This window comes from Limulus polyphemus, unplaced genomic scaffold, assembly GCF_000517525.1.
Source record: "Limulus polyphemus unplaced genomic scaffold, Limulus_polyphemus-2.1.2 Scaffold5263, whole genome shotgun sequence".
Taxonomy (NCBI): domain Eukaryota; kingdom Metazoa; phylum Arthropoda; class Merostomata; order Xiphosura; family Limulidae; genus Limulus; species Limulus polyphemus.
The window spans coordinates 22,643-39,975 of record NW_013670873.1 but is presented as its reverse complement, the minus strand read 5'-3'; the positions used below and the strand labels follow the sequence as shown (position 1 = coordinate 39,975).

The 17,333-nt window shown below is 32.4% G+C and overlaps 1 protein-coding gene across 1 annotated transcript in view; it reads right to left on the bottom strand.

Moving 5' to 3' along the window:
* LOC106472344 (cap-specific mRNA (nucleoside-2'-O-)-methyltransferase 1-like) overlaps nucleotides 1-17,333 on the bottom strand; it is a gene marked incomplete at its 3' end in the record, with an annotated part of 67,602 nt that overhangs the window by 28,898 nt on the left and 21,371 nt on the right. Inside the window, exons 4-7 of the mRNA XM_013932980.2 lie at nucleotides 17,055-17,213; nucleotides 9,603-9,695; nucleotides 4,714-4,785; nucleotides 1,565-1,659 (exon numbers count right to left, since the gene is read on the bottom strand). Coding sequence (XP_013788434.2) covers nucleotides 1,565-1,659; nucleotides 4,714-4,785; nucleotides 9,603-9,695; nucleotides 17,055-17,213 — 419 coding nt within the window. The remainder of the gene's footprint in view (nucleotides 1-1,564; nucleotides 1,660-4,713; nucleotides 4,786-9,602; nucleotides 9,696-17,054; nucleotides 17,214-17,333) is intronic.

Genomic DNA, 17,333 nt, shown 5'->3' with positions numbered 1-17,333 from the left:
CATTTTGAAGAGCTGAGACAATAATTTTCTGCTGTGAATTGGGCAACTGAATTAATTGGAGATACTGATCAAAAGTGGAAAAATTTTAAAAATAACTTCTTAATTATTTAAGATAAGCACATATCAAAATAAAATGGTGGCTGGTTGTACAAAACCAGACTGGCTTATAAAGGGTATAAAGTATAAAATTAAAGAAAAGCGTTAAATATATTAAAAGTTTAAACTGACTACAAAGATGGGATATCTGGAGGTTTATTGTAGATCACAAGTTCGTCAAATGGGAAATTAGAAAATAAAAAAATATATAAAAAATGATGGCTGAAAATGTAAATATTAATAGTAAAGCTTCCTTCATATACATTAAGGGTAAACAAAATGTTATGATGGGAGTAGGGCCTTTGAGTGATGATACAGGAAGGCCAATCTATGATATCATAATTGAGGAAAAACATAATTCAACAAGTATTTCATTTATTACAACATGGTTTTCCCATTAAAAATGTAATGAATTAAATATTTGTGAAACATACAACTGTTTTGTTTTCCTTCATTCTGTGATTACAGAGTTTCACCAAACATTGACAGGTTCAAGTATTAATTACAACATCTGATTATTATGTGATGGCTGGGTTATTAAATTCTACATTTTCTCTAGCTTTTAAGTAATATTTAAGTAATATTCCTCATCCTAAACAGCTGTTAGATAAAAACATGACTGAACAAGATAATCACACTAATTCTAAACTTTTAAGACAAAATTGTAAAGTTTAAAGAATAATAAAGCTTCTAGATCATATAATATTTACCCAACCATTTTGAAAGAGGTCAAGGATAGAATACTAGTCTAAAAAAGGTTAAAACATCATTTTATGGGTTATTGGTTAGACCACATTTGGAGTACTGTGTTTACCTTTGGGCTTTTTATCTTAGAAAGGACATTGAACTGTTGGAAAGAGTTCAGACAATTGCTACTAAAACAATACCTGGGATGGAAAGGTTGTCAGAGATTAAGATCTTTAAATTTTTCTCTTGAAGAAAGAAGAGCTAGAGGGGATCTGATGGAAGTGTTTAAGATTAAGGGAATTGATGGTGTTGATGCATCATCTTTTTTTCTTTTTTTTGTATTTAATGTTGAAAATACTATCACTAGGGGACCTAAGTATAAATTTTGGCATGGTAGGAGTCGTTTTCAGCTAAGACAGCTTTATCTCTGTAACAGGGTAGTTGGGTTTTGGAAGTAGTTGGCTTCAGACATGGTACATGCAGTTAATTTCAGAGAAAACTTGATAACTATTTAAATGATAAGAGATGGCTTTGATTTTTTAATTTTTAGTTCAATTTAGTATATAGGGTGGCCCAGATGGAACAAAAGGTCCCTTCTTGTCATTTAATATTACAGTATGGTTTACAGGTGGTTAAAAGGTCAGTCAAATGAACTGAGCCCATATATATAGAAAGTCAAAACAGTTTAAGAAAATACATACAGACCTACCAGAGTCACACAGAAATTTCATTAGGAAACAGAAGTAAATAATAAAATTAAGTATATTTCATAATTTCTGACCTGTTTTGAAAAATTACACCACGTATTGTCTCAAATGGATTGGATCGTGTCCTTGCTCGTCTCATCTCTTCTGACTCTAGTTGATCAAATACAGTCTAAAAAGTAATCATTTTGATATTTTAAGAACTACTGTGGAAAAAAATTAAAACACTTCATGACAAAAAAAGTTAGAAGGACTGCAGACAGGCACAAGCTCTGACATTAAATATGCATAATAACCTTATTTGATACACTTGATCTTTCAAGTATATAATAACAATTTTCTATTATGCTAGGGATAAAATGTTTAACTCTTAATTAATTTATGGGAAGTAGTTGTCAAACTAAATTGTTATATATTTATTTATGGATAAATGTGTAAATATATTTAAAATCTTTTTTAAACTATCCATTTTTTGCATTTTTTTATTCTTCAAAGTTTTCTTTTATTTTTTCAAAATTGATTTTCAATTATGTGTCACTGAAAATAAAAATTCAAAATGATACGAGTTCTACAACTGATATAATGAAACCATCAATGTTCAGTATTAAAATTAAATAATTTTTTGTTTGTAATTAAGCACAAAGCTATACAATGGGCTATCTGTGCTCTGCCCACCACGGGTATCGAAACCCGGATTTTAGCGTTGTAAGTCCGCAAACATACCGCTGTGCCACTGGGGGCAATTAAATAATAAATCTAAGTATTAAGAAAATAAAAATATATATATAAATTAAACTTGAGAATTTTTTTTAAGTTATTAACTGAAGTAATATTCTTCTAAATAGCTTAAAGAAATCATCAATATAATTTTTATGAAAACAATTGTTTTACAAGTTACAAATCAAACTTGATACAAGTCAATTTTAAATTATAATTATGTATTTATTTCTGGTGATCTATAAAAGCTATAAATTGTAGATAGTAGAGATCATTATTTTTTACTTACTGTTCTATATTTGAAGAAAAATAACTGATACTTAAGGATTTATTTGTATATAGTAATAATATACATACATATGTAATGTATGGTAACCAAAATGGCACTGTAAAAAGTAACACATTTGTACTTTGTAAAGGTCAGTATTATGCTATCCAATATGGTAACGTGAGATACATATGCATCACATGATCTACAACTCATGTGGCAGGATTATTAGTTAGACATGGTTCGTACATCAATAAAACAAAAAATTGAATAAATACAAATAGGTGTATACCAGGCCTCGATAAATATTTTCAGATCAAAGAGCCAATCCAATAAGGAGCCAGGTGTGCCTAACCTAATTTCACTACTGTTTGTATGGGGAAATGTATAGTTATTTACTTTCACAGCAAGAGCGCATGCTAATGATCACATGATATCAACAACCATTTGATAATATTGCCTGAACTAACTGCCTATGGTCCCATCTCAGTCTAAACACGCACACTGATTGATTGAATTGAGAGAAAGAAGAAAAACAAAATGGCTCAAAATTAGTAACGTGTTGTGCAACTAATATTCGTGCAATATAAGCTGTAAATCACTTGGTAAACGTCTAGCTTACGTTACCTTATCGATTTACTTAACACAGAGGCTACTAGTGAGTTGCTTGTGAGTGCAACTCATGAACAATTATTTTTTCTTCTTTATTTTAGCTAACCTAACTTAAAAAGTTAGCTAAAAAAGTAGTTTAATTAAGTTTTTAATATAACTCACTAAAACCTTGTGACATGTGCAGGAAAAGATGAATATAGTGAAATTGTAAATAAATACTTTTATACGAGGCTTGTTCGATTTGATTTAATTTTCTAAAAATTTCTTCCTCAAGGTATGCATGCAAACTGTTCATATGTTATGCAATTTGATACCTTGTTTACTGTAACTTGAACTAAACTCTCACCAGGTGATTTTTCCTTTGTTATACTAGTTTAGATGTTAGACGTGGTTCAAAGAGCAATAAAATAATAAAATTAAATGAAAGCAGATTTGAAACTGTTAGGAGCCTGAGGCTCATTAGGATAAATACTTATAACTGTCAGTTACAATCTTCAATTATTATAGAAAAAAGTAATTTTCATTTTGATCTTATTTGATATTTTTCAACTTCTGCTACAAATGATGTCATTACAGTTAACATTAGGGAAAAGAAAAGTTTTTATATTAATTTAGAAGGATCTATAGTTTACGTTAATGAAACATCAAAACTGTAGAATGAAAAAGTGTTTTTATTCTTAACATGAAAATTACCTTGCACTCAGATTGACTTTGTAAATTCACAGAAAACTCTTTAGTAAAAATGATTTATTAAAAATATAATTATTTGTGTATTAAAGACTTTTCCATTTACTAAAAACTTGTCAACTTTCATTAAGATACATGTACCAAATTGAGAATTATAGTAAACATAATTTCCTTAATAATTTGACTGATCCTATGAACATAAGATTAACAAGCTCAGAGAAGGAAGCAAGAGCTACAGTTTTTAAAATTTAATAGGAAGAAAATAAAATGTGCTACAAGGGAGTAATGACTTAACTAATGAGTATTAGTATTTGTAGTGAGACAAAATGATGTATCCCAATGACCTTGGAACACCACTTTTTGAGAATAGATATACTATGTAACCCATGCTACTTTCCTCGTGTCTCATGATGTAATACTTACTTTTCAACAACCACCGTACATTTACATTATGTCCTTAACATTTCAATATATCTATACAACCTGGAGGGGTTAAGAACATACCAATTATCATATGATTAGCACTTAAAAATTACCATAGCTTTGTTAAAAATGGTTACCTAATATACCAATTATCATATGATTAGCACTTAAAAATTACCATAGCTTTGATAAAAATGGTTACCTAATATATGAATTTCAATAGAACTTAAAAATGGCAATAGCATGGAGAGTAATAGTTCCAAGATATATAAATACCATGTTACGATTAATTTAAAATATGTAACCCAGAAATGAGGAGTAAAGAAATACAACAACTAAAGTGTTGGTAATACTTTAAGATGATCACAACTTATGTGAAAGAGTTATGAATTATGTGAACCAGTATGCTATTATCACTTAAAAACAACATTATGGTGGGGAAAAGTTGCAATTATCACAATCAAATAAACATGGGTAATCATTTAACTAAAATTTTAACTGTATAATTAAAAGTCTTACTTTCAAACCTAAAACATTCTTCAACACTTCAGGGTCACAGAAATGTGTTTCATCATCAATGGTCAACTTTTTCTGGAAGAACAACAAAAAAACATTAAAAATGATGTATATCACATACTTGGAATTAGTAACAATAGTTTCAAACATTTTTATCTGTTATGACACATAATATCATTGTAACAATGCTTCTTATAACATACCCATTTACTATATTTTGGAAAACAGAGCTCCATTATCAAGAACATTTTATGAAAATATTATGTAACTGATATTATCCTCAATTTGACCTGAAAGCTATTTTTAAACCTAATTTCAAATATAAAAAAAACTCTTCCACTACAAAAATTGTATACTAATTGCCTGTTGTTTATGTCTTGTCAATTTATACACATGTGGAGACTGTAAGGCCTCTTATATTTCTGAAACTAAGCATCACCTTAAAAGTACAGGCACTTGAACATATGAGTATATCAATTAATACTTGAAGAAAAATTACTAACCCTCCCAACACCACTATTTAACAACATAATGCAAAAACATGACATCCAATTTATCTCTCTCGAACTTTAAAATCTTTTCAACAGCTAAATATAAAAGTGCACTTCTGATAAAATAAGGTTTTATATAAAAAACTCTTCTTCCATCTCTAAATAACATACATTTGATATTTGATTTAAATCTATTTTAATTTGTGTGATTTAAGTTACATAACGTATTGTTCATTTTCTCAAGTTATTTTTGGTATTCAAACTGATTAATGTTGTTCGTTATAGAATATATGCTTCATATAATTATGTTCATGATGTTCTTTACAGCTAATAAAGTTAACATTCCACACAATACCAAATCCATTTATTATAAAATTAAACAAAACTCTACAGACAATGTACGGTAAAACTGAAAGTAATATGCAGTAGAAAATTATGGTGAAACAAACACTCAACATTAAGTTTTTACAATAAATTTAGAAAAGGACTGAGAATGAAAAAACATTATAAAGAATTTAATTGAATGGAACAAAAATAAAGTTCATTGAACATAAAATTTAAATAGTACACAATCTATAGCTGATACAAAATTACAAAATATAGCTGGGGCCATTATCAGTATCTCAATGGACAAGAGGTTATGGTAATGGAACCTATCGTCCAGCATCTTATATGTAGCTGTTTCTTTAGAAGACTGGTGTTTATCCTGTTGAAAATATGCAAGTAAATTGGTTTTTGAGAAGATGATGGATTGGTTGGGGATTTTGTGCACCACCTTTATATAGTGATACACATTTCTCACAAGCAACATGGTGGTCATGCACTCCCTTTATTGAACAGGGGTGAGAGAATTTCTTCCAATCATCCTTGGTCTATGAATGAGGGACTTGCATTGGCTGCTATATGATTGAAATAGCCGGCACGTTGATACTGAGGATGTGCTTATTGACCTATCTGGATCTAATACACACAGCAGCAAACTTGTCCTGTCTCAATTTCCTGCTTGTTGAAGTGGGTTATCTTTCATTGTCTAAGTACTCAGCACTCAGACACTTACTGGGAGTAATAAATACCCCAGTAAGATCTTCATCCTCCAGATCTGCTAAGAGCAAGTTTTATTTTATCTTACATTAGGTGCAGGGATCCTACTTAATTACTGATCAGAATACCGATATTAAAAAAAATGGTGATCAAGAATTATGGCTATATCTAGCAAAAGTCAGGATTGAAAAATTTCCACATCAGAAGTTTATCAAGTAATGCAATTTTGAATATCATAACTAATCAGGATGTGATTCAACCTTTCCTAAGAAAAAAAGTAATCTACACAGATGTAATGTGCAAGTCACATCTGGTAAAGAAACGATGAATGCACACTTCCATTTAATGTAAGATTACACTTATCCCAGTACTTGTGAACGTTCAATCCGCACAGTTTATGTGGGAAAGTATACATACAATTACATCAGTCAGACTCTTGAACACAATAGCCAATAGCAACACATTTATCAGTCAGCAAGTACAGCTATCTCATATACATATATGTCCTTCCACCACTGTCTGGTTGGAAAACCGAGCATCAACTTCACTGGAGAAGTTGGAAGGGTAAAACTTCAAGCTAACACATTGTACCTGTTATTGAAATTATTAGTTCAATTACTTTACAAAATGAATAATGTACCTACTTTTGGAGGTTTTGTAACTCATCTGTTCAACAATATCATCTTTAATTGTGAAACAAGTTAACCCTATTGCTACAGGTATCCTTTACTGCACATAACACAAGAACCTTTTGTTTATGTTATACCAATTAGTATAGCATAAAATATTAGCTAATAATCCATATTTTAATAGTATACAAGTTTTAAGTTCTTAATTCTACAAGGCAATATTTAAAAAATCCTGAATTTTCTCTATTGTGACACACGTGACACATTTTCTCTAGACATCTTTTTTCTCTATTTTATCCACCACCCCTCCAAAAAGTACAAAATTAAATGTGAATTACTCACTATAAAATCATCACTGCTCAGACAAACCATAATTTATATTGCCTTCAATTTTGTTTGGTTACAGAGCTATCAAATAGAAAATCAGACTCCTCCTGCCACACCCACCTGTCACAATATAACGAATAGAAAGCCAAGGTTTTCATCTATCAAATGATGTATTGTATAACATTGTGTTCTGAACAAATAATCATCAATTTCACTCAGAGTACAAGCTCTGTTCCCATGGGAAAGCTAATGACTAGCTTGGATGAACTTGTAATGGCACTTGTCACATAGTTAGAAAGCCAGAAAAATCTTGAGATAGGAGAAATTGTTTTCTTGATCAAAACATTCTTTCTAGTGCTCTACAAATAAATATTCTTTGGCTGATTTAAGTGTGAAGTTATCTTCATTCTTTACAATGTTATCATTTTTTTAAATTTTGTATCTTTCTAGTACAGACTGTTGTTAATTTAAAAATAACAGCAGAATCCTGAAAGTTATATTTGATTTGTGTGTGCCTGTGAAGGGGCAAGTAGATTTTTGTCCTTAGGCAACAAGTATTTTCATGACCCTGAAAGGCCAAATGAATAGATATAAAATGGTTATATTTAATGAAACAAAAACCAAAATCACAAAGAAATTAAATATTCTGACTTACAGAAAAGAAAAACTGTAATTCACAAGAGTACAGCAGAAATAAAAAACAAATTAACATTCTGAAATCCAAGAAAAACTGTGACAAACTAAGGTTTGTCAGACTGGATATAGACCAGTGATGCAGTGCTAAATTTAGAAGTGAGGAGTTCCTTACTTCCACACCATCCTCTGACAGAACAGCTACTTTTCAAACTAATTATTTAACAGAATGTTAAATTGGAGAAGGAATGTTCACTATAATTCTGAATTTCCTATGTGCATCTACACAAAATGTGGCAAACCTTCAGTAATATGTATAAATCAGATGTGTTACAAAGAACTTGTACACAATATATGTCTGTGAACTGACATCAGACTGACAAGTTGGAGTGTAATGTGACATTCATGTGGAAAATATTAAATACTTCTGTCCATCATACAGTTTGCATATTGCATTTGAATATCCTCTAGAACTTCTGAAATTAGTATCTACAGTATTTTCTTTATCCCTGTATATTATATCTGGTACTTACTCTCCTCTACCACAAATTATCACTAAATCAGCAAAGTAGAGTAAAATGAATAGTTGGTAACTGACAAAAATAATAATAATTTGACCCCACTTTGCACATAAGGTTAATATGGCTACCAAACTAATTAATTAGAAATTCACAGAATCATTACTTGTGGTGTCTTACTGTAAAGCAGAAGTATTTGTAAGGTCTGAGACTTTTCAGTTAATGATAAAGCATTCTTTATTAAATGCATTATTACAGTCCCATCAATTCACATTTGAATGAATTAAAAACTAACATGAGAAATATTCCATATGAAGTATGAGAGTGTCTCTCCCCCTTCAAATGAAACAGGTAGTTAGACTCCCTCAAGACCCTGTTACTGACACAGGCTGTAGGGTTCTCATTAAAGAGGACAATATGTATACGAGTTTACAAATCATATAAGTGTACACAATTAAATTGGATGGAGGGAGAGAGAGAATTAAAGGGTTCAAAGAAAACAAATACTGCCAGCATCATGCCATATAGCTTGAAAAATATTTACAGTATAATATACTTGAACTATTCTTTATTTGAGGGTGAATCTTCAAGAAATACTTTAAAAATAACTTTTCTTTAACGATAGTTTTTTATAGTGTTAACTGTTGAATGCTTCTAAGAAACATGTAACCTTTTCAAAAACATAGCTACTACTTTTATATATTGATATGTATGTTAATACCACCTGTTTAGAGATTCATAGCTGAAAGATTAACTGGTTACATTTCTATCTTACATGACAAAAGCATTATACAAAAAGTTCAAGAACATAAATAATAAATACAATAGAATAAAAAATATGACTCATACATTATTAAACTTACAATGAGTCAAGTCACAATCAGTTTTAGGTAAAACTTCAGTATTAGTGATTTAATGAAAAGTTTCTGTCCAGCACTACTGATTTCCACTGAAATATATAAACATAGCTTGGTTTGTTTTAAATTTCATGCAAAGCTGCACGAGGGCTATCTGCACCAGCCATCCCTAATTTAGCAGTGAAAGACTAGAGGGAAGGCAGCTAGTCATCACCAATGAATAGTGGGATTGACTATCACATTATAATGCCCCCATGGCTGAAAGGGCGGAGATGTTTGGTGGGACGGGGATTCAAACCTGCAACCCTTAGATTGCAATTCAAGCACCCTAACCACCTGGTCTTGCCTAGCCTATATACGTAGATAATTTTTCAAAGATTTTCATATCTCACCTACCGGTCCTTCCACCATCCACTGTCTGAGCTCTTGCATCTCAGGGGGATCATCATGACACTCAGGCATCCATAAAACCCTTTCTTCGGCAGAGACCTAGATACATGTTATGCCTTTTTATGATTTTATTTAAAATTCTTAACATTCATAATTTTTACAAATTAATGACAGCTAGCCATTTAAAACTCAATACCTGTTTTTTAGATAGAAAAAATAAGATAAAATGTCTATTCTTGGCATAGACTTTGTCTTTATATTTTATTGTATTACTGTTTCACTAGATGGAATTTTGACTTCATGTGAGAACATGGCTTACTAACTGCAACTTGCAGGAAAGTTTAGAAGCCACTCTGAGCTGTTTAGAAATGTGAGTTTGTTACACTGGTTGATTAATTATTGAGTTAATAAATTTGTTAGTTAATAGTCTCATAGTTCAGTTTTGTGAATCTGACAAAGAAATAGAGATAGGAAAAAGTGTTGCACATGACAGAAAATAACTAAGTACATGAAATTAGTGTGTTTTCTTCTAACACAGCTGTGAACTTAGGCTTATCAGTAAACATTAGTTAAATTAGCATTAACACTTTCCTTACCTGAAAATTTGTTTGCAAATAGATACTCACCTCTATGCAAACAAACAGCTATTATCTCATGCACTGCCATGAATATAGCTCCCACCCTTACATGTATTAATGTGTATTGTGCCAACTTATGATGTAATTATCATTAGACTATAACTCCACATCCCCACTTGCAAGACCTCATACAAGGGACATTGATGGCTTATATGCAGAAGCCATGAAATAACAGATGTGATGAAAAAAGAACAAGGGTCATAATCCATAGAAAAATAAACTGGGTAAAGTGGATGACAGTAAGTGACTAGAGGGAGAGGAATCTCACAGCAAAAAAAGGAATTGGCAAGTGCCCTGAAAAGCATCAGTACAAATGAGATAACAGTAAACAGACTGCCAGAGCAAAGCAAATTCTCTGGGTCAGGTTGATCATACAAGGAAGAAAGGGAAGGGAGAATGAACAGAAAAAAACATCTAATCACCCTCCCTAACCATCCAAATTTTTGGGAGGAAGGAGTGGTCAAGGAAGAAGATTATCTTTACTTTGTGGTGAATAGTGTGGAAGAAGGCCAAGTGAGATAATCAGTTAACAACCAGGGCCAGAGCTCTCAAGATATGATAGACCAACAACTGAACATGATGGTTGTGAGCACCTCAGAGAAATTCCAGAGCCAGGAAAGCAAGTTCCCAGGAGCAAATGCCTCCCTGTCTGGAAGCAGAAGAAACAACAGATATGTCTGAATGTATTATGATAAGAAGACCATACAGGTGAGAGAAATGATGAAAGTAAGCATGTGGACAAAGGTATATATAGAAACCTCTCTTCTGAATACCAGACGTTGCAAATGGATAAGGCATCAAGAGCTGATCCCTACCTGAACAGAGGCATTAGTAACAAGATTTGTTTGATGGATTGTTTTTTGTCCAATATAAAGCAATGTAACATGTCATCCTCACCTTGTATAGTAGAGATGGCTGGTATGGGTATTAAGAACTTTACTTAAAACAAAGTACAAGAAGAACATTTTGACCTTCTTAGGTCATCTTCAGGTTAACAAAGACAGTTTGAAACTGACCATTACTGAGCACATCTTAGGGACGAGAGTGTGAACAAGTAAGAGATTGTAGGGGGGGATATCAATTAGATGTTAGGTGATTAATATAAGTATAAAGGTGTTCCTTTATGTTGGTTAAATTTTGGTTTGAGTTATTGTATAAGTAGGGCTTCTTTGATTTTTTGTTTGTTTGTCTTTGTTTCTCTACTTGATACATTGGAAAAACCAACACAATCTTAGAAAACCTTTATTTCTACCTACTTAAGACCAACTCACGCACACCACAACTGTATGACACCCCAAGCCTCAAAAACCCGATTGTCCACTACAACCCATAATGTCGACCTATGAACTGTTTGACTACAACCTTGGTAAATATATAGCATGGGCACTTTCTTCATATGTAACATCAGCAGGATCTTTTTTTAAGGATTCTTTTAACTTTATATCTATTCTGGATCAACTAAACCATAAAGCCTTAATGGCCAGTTTTGATGTAATCTCCCTTTTCACTGAAGTCCCAACTACTGAAGCCTGCAAGATAGCTTTATTACTTTATATCCAAGATCCCAACCCATTAATACACATCCACAGCAACCAACTAGCAACTCTTCTGGAATTCACTACCATCAAAAACAACTTCATGTTCAACAACCAAAGTCACATACAAATAAATGGCTTAAGTATGGGCACTCCTGTGTCACCTATTCTAGCCAACATTTTCATGACACAGTTTAAATCTCAAGCGATCAATTCAGCATTACACCCACCACTATACCGGTACAGATATGTTGACGATACATTTGCTGGATTTACATCTACAGAACACACTTAGTTTTTTCAACCATGCTAACTCCATACACCTCAACATTAAATTCACCTGTGAATACGATAAAGCTAAACAAATAACATTTCTCAACCTCAAGATCACAAGAACAGATACACAATTCAAAACAGAAAATTCACAGAAAAATCACCAATATTGGACTATACATTCCCTGGGACTCAGCACATGAAACAAAACAAAAACTCAACATATTAAAAAACAAATAAACACAGCCACAAAACTATGCTCACCCGATAAAATTAATGAGGAAATCAAACAATTAAAACAACACTTCATCAACATCAATAAATTTCCATCAAAAAACTGTCGAAAAAATCATACACACATATACCTAGGCCAACAACACAATCAACAGCAAACAAACAATAATAAATTCAATGAAACAACTAACTATAAAACCCTATACTGTTGCAAACCATATATTCCCAATATTAGCGATAAAATAATCAACATTTGGAAAAACTTGCAACAAAACATAACATTCCAATAAACACTAAATTCATTCAACAACCAGGCACAAAACTAAAATCCATACTATGTAAAAACTACACTGACAAACATAACTCCAACATTATTTATAAAATACAATGCAGCAACTTCCATGACTTCTATATAAAAAAACAAGCCAAAAAATGGAAATCAGATTTAATAAACACAGAAAACTCCTTCCCACATTTTTGAACACTGCAAAACAAATAAACACAACATAACCATAGAAAACACCAACATATTAAGTAGAGAAACAAAGACAAACAAACAAAAAATCAAAGAAGCCCTACTTATAAAAGAACTCAAACCAAAATTGAACCACCATAAAGAAACACCTTTATACCTATATTAATCACCTAACATCTAACTGCTATGCCCCCTACAATCTCATAACTGTTCACACACTCATCCCTAAGACATGTGCCCAATAACAGTCAGTTTCAAACTGTCTTTGTTAACCAGCAGATGATCTAAAAGGTCAAAATTTTGTTCTTGTACTTTATTTTAATTAAAGTTTTTAATACCCATACCAGCTGTCTCTGCTATACATTTTTACTTCAAGTGGGTTTCTTGTCATCATTAATCATCCTCACTTTGTTCATTACACATATGGAAATCCACATATGTAAGAACAATGAGCCCAGAGACTTAATCATGAGCTCTGAAGGGCTCCACTCCCCAAACAGATACACCTCTAAGTAAGGTGGAGGGAGAAAGGCATACAAGGGAAAAGATAACAGTGAACCTCTAAATATATTGGCAGACTTGAAACCACTGAAGGGAAAATGAGAAAATCAAGGTACTCAAGAGAACAGACAAATTCACTCATGCAAGAAATGAAAGTGACATAAAAGCCTTGGTATCAACAGCTCCATGACTGAAAGTAAGAAGTAAGAAAGACTTTCAAGTGAATGAGATACAAGGTTGGGGATGAGACTTAACTGAACAGCCAAACCACCAGCCACCCTAAATGAGATGACTCCCAAACAAGAAGTTCCAACAGACGAAGATTCACTGAAAAGAGAAAGTAAAGACCAAACAACAGCTTTCAAAAATACAAAATCTGAGTAAAAGCCCACCAGACCAAATTTAAAAAAGATGAGGCCATGTTCAACTCAAAGGGTAGGGCCAAGAACCAAACATTTGACCAATATGGATGAGCCAAAGAAAGCAAAAGGTAGACAGAGAAATCAAGATGTGGAGAAAGTTTCTTATATTTTGAACCAGATCATACACCACTAGGGAGAGTATCAACTAAATAACAAGAAAATTAGCCATCAGGAACTGATGAAAGACCAAAACAGGATCAAGTGGGAAAGACTGGTGACTGTCTAACAACCTCTCATCTTCATGGGAAAAACAAAAAGGGTAATGTAAAGGAACTATGCCATGATGTTCAAAACAGGTGAGTTACAGAGTAGAAGGACAAGAAAAACCCCAGAGAAAGCACCTGAAAAACTCAATAGTTTGTAGCAAAGGGAGTTCACCATTGAATAAAATGAGAAAGCAGAGCTCCAACAGGACCAGAGCCAAGGGGTAGCTCCAGATACATATTGGCTCCAGAACCTGTAATGGCTAGTCTACAAGAGGGGGGGGGGGGATCCAGGATAGTATATAGAAGACAGAACAAGAGAAGAAGTGATCCCATCAAGGCATATATGATGCAAAATCTGGTGGAGTCCCCTGATCCCAAAGTGAACAGAGATGACTACTGATGAGCAGCATCAGCTCAAGATGCCAAACTATAAGAAATACAGAAAAAATATATAACACAAATGGTGATAGACAGAGGTCCTGTACAGAATAGTGAGGGAAACATTTGTCAAAAAGTAAGGTAACACAATGTGCATTGTAGAAACAAATAAACCAAGTTCAATGACACCAAATGGAAGAAAATCAAGGACAAGATAAAAAAACAGGTATGTGAAAGTTACCCCAGTTAAGTTGATAAAGCCATGTTCTAAAGCCTGTAAAATAAGTTGAAGCATAATGAAGGAGAAGTTGAAGAAGAGATGAAGACAATTAAATGGAAAGAGGGAGAGAAAGAAAAAAGAGGAAATCCATAAATTCAAAGAAATGATTCAAGTGATAGAGGCTCATACAACAAGGGAGCTCAAGATTCAGAAAAAATTACTAAAAAACAGAAAACAAAAGACATACCTGTGGAATCCCAGCAGTGAAGGACAAAAATGGGACTACCTCATCCTCATCAGGAAGAGGGAACTAGAAACAGAAGCAAGAGCTCAACTAACAGTGGTGAAACATGTTACACGATGGTTTAGGATAAGCTGAAGTAGCAGATTGAAAGGTTGGGAATCCTGGATTTGAGATCAGAAAAAAAACAACCATGTGGGACACAATGGCAGTAATATCACTGATCATCAGAGTACCTCCAGTTGCCATTACAGTACTGGATGATTCCTACTAAACTACGTCAAAACACTTGGGAGATGTCAGAATCATGGTAATATGAATACATCATGCAGTTGATACACGAAACTCGTGTTCTGATGTTTGTTTGTTTTTTTCAAATAGCTAGAAATAAAATGAGTACCTGGCATGGCAAAAATAAACAGGCCTAATGATGACCATGAACAGTACTAGACAAAACCTATATGCTGGTGAAAGCAATGGGAACAGGCAAGAAAATCAAACTGAAGATAACTTGAATCACAAGTTTGATAAGTTTCAAATTTTGGTATCATTCATTTGTACAATTAATAAAATTATGGAAAAAAGGACTACACTCTGAATGGTAATAAAACTTCAAAATAAGTGCAAACATTCCACTAATTCCTAAGTAAAGAAACATGCCTGAAGACAATCAATACCAAGGAAAGAATGATCCTTTGATCAAATACTAGTGTTCATGGGAATTGCTATGCATTGAGGATGTGTTGCTCTCCCATTGGGTAGAGGGCTATTGTCTAATGATAATTACATCATAGGTTAGCACAATACATGCTTACATGTGTAAGGGTGGGAGATTGAAGGCTTGTTGCATGCACAGAAAAGCTTCCTAGCAATGTACAAGGTAATAGCTGTTTGTTGTTCAGAGAGGCAAGTAGCATTTCTGAAAATTAAAACTTGTTAGGTTATACAAAAAAATCTAAGTGAATAAAATGAAATAAAGAAATCTTTTTGTGATTACTGCTCAAGGAATGCACAAAAAACATACAATGTAACACGATGCAACAAGAAACTTTGTTTACCCTACACTGTTGCACTTGCAATGAATAATACATTGCTTGTCTCAACAGTTAGACACAGTTCAAAGAGCAATAAAACAATGGAATAAAACTAAAGCAATTATGAAAAGTTAATAGGCCTAAAACTCTTGTAATAAATAATTATAATTGTCTGTTACTATCTGCAATTATCATAGAAGTAAAAAAGGTATTTTTACCAACATTAAAGTTACTTGTTACTTAAATACATAAAAGTAAAAGAACACACTTACAAGTGCACAATAGGAAGTTTGCAACATTTTTCAATGGTTTGAGTGGGTGCACACTAGCAATCACTGTATTCGTGATATATATTTCAACTTTAACCAACATACAAAAGCAACAATACAGATCCATAATGAAAATCATTCTAAGCACATGTATTTTCTCACATTCTGACTTACAAACCACAGATATATGTTTCTCAGTATATATAGCTGTACATTCATTTTCCTATGTAAAAAGTTATTTTTGGATTTACAACATGTAAAATATAATATACCTATATAATTTAGAAGACCTTCAGGCACATATACACATTACTATACAACAGGCTTTACTTGTGCAAAATATTAATTTTGAAATATTCAAATTATTTTTAAACCTGAAACATTGTTTTATGATTCTAGATAATTGTCTTATCGTCAAATTTTTTCTTAAGCTATATTAATATAGAACATCCACACATTTAATATAAAAACATAGCTCCCTCGATATAATTGTATTGTTCATAATGTGATGATTTCATAGTTGGCGCAAGAACATCAACAATAGCCTTGACTAGCTCAATACAAAATAGAAACATGTGGATTCCTAAGAACATTATATACGAGAAGTTCTCAAATTGTGGTACACATTCCCCTCAGGGTACACAATAACTTATAATTTTTATAAAAAAATATACTTCATATACCAATATTATGTTCCTGGTTCTATCCAACCAGGCAGTCTTTTTCTGCATATACCATGGGTACATGACAAGCTTTTTCAAGTATAGGAGTACCTTTACTTCTCTAAGATGTTAGTTTGTCACATAATATAACTCACAACATTTTAGCAGAATATTATTATCAAATGAAACACTGTGTCCTGTTTTGGTAATTACAATAATTTCAATCAGTTTTATGCAAAATTATATTACAAAGAAAGTAATAAATCAATAAAACAATTTTAAACAAAAAATATTTATGCTTACATCTAGCTATTCTATTTTAGAATTTTGTACAAAACAGAAATGACTTTGAACATAAATAACAGCCTACCTTTTCTGCTTCAAAGTCCCATGACACATTGCATGGTTCTAATCCTTCCAGGTGCAAACCAAAACCTCTTCGGCCACGCTGCTTTGAAAGCTCCACTACATCTGTTCGGCCTTGGCCATATTTACCTAAGCCTTTTCCAGCTTCAAAACCCATTTTGTTCTAGTAAAAGGAGAACAAAAGTTATTATGCAAGATTCAACATTTTATTAATATCTAAAATATATTTATTTAAAGTTGTTTCCTACCAGAAGATACAAAGACAATACTTTAACGACAAACG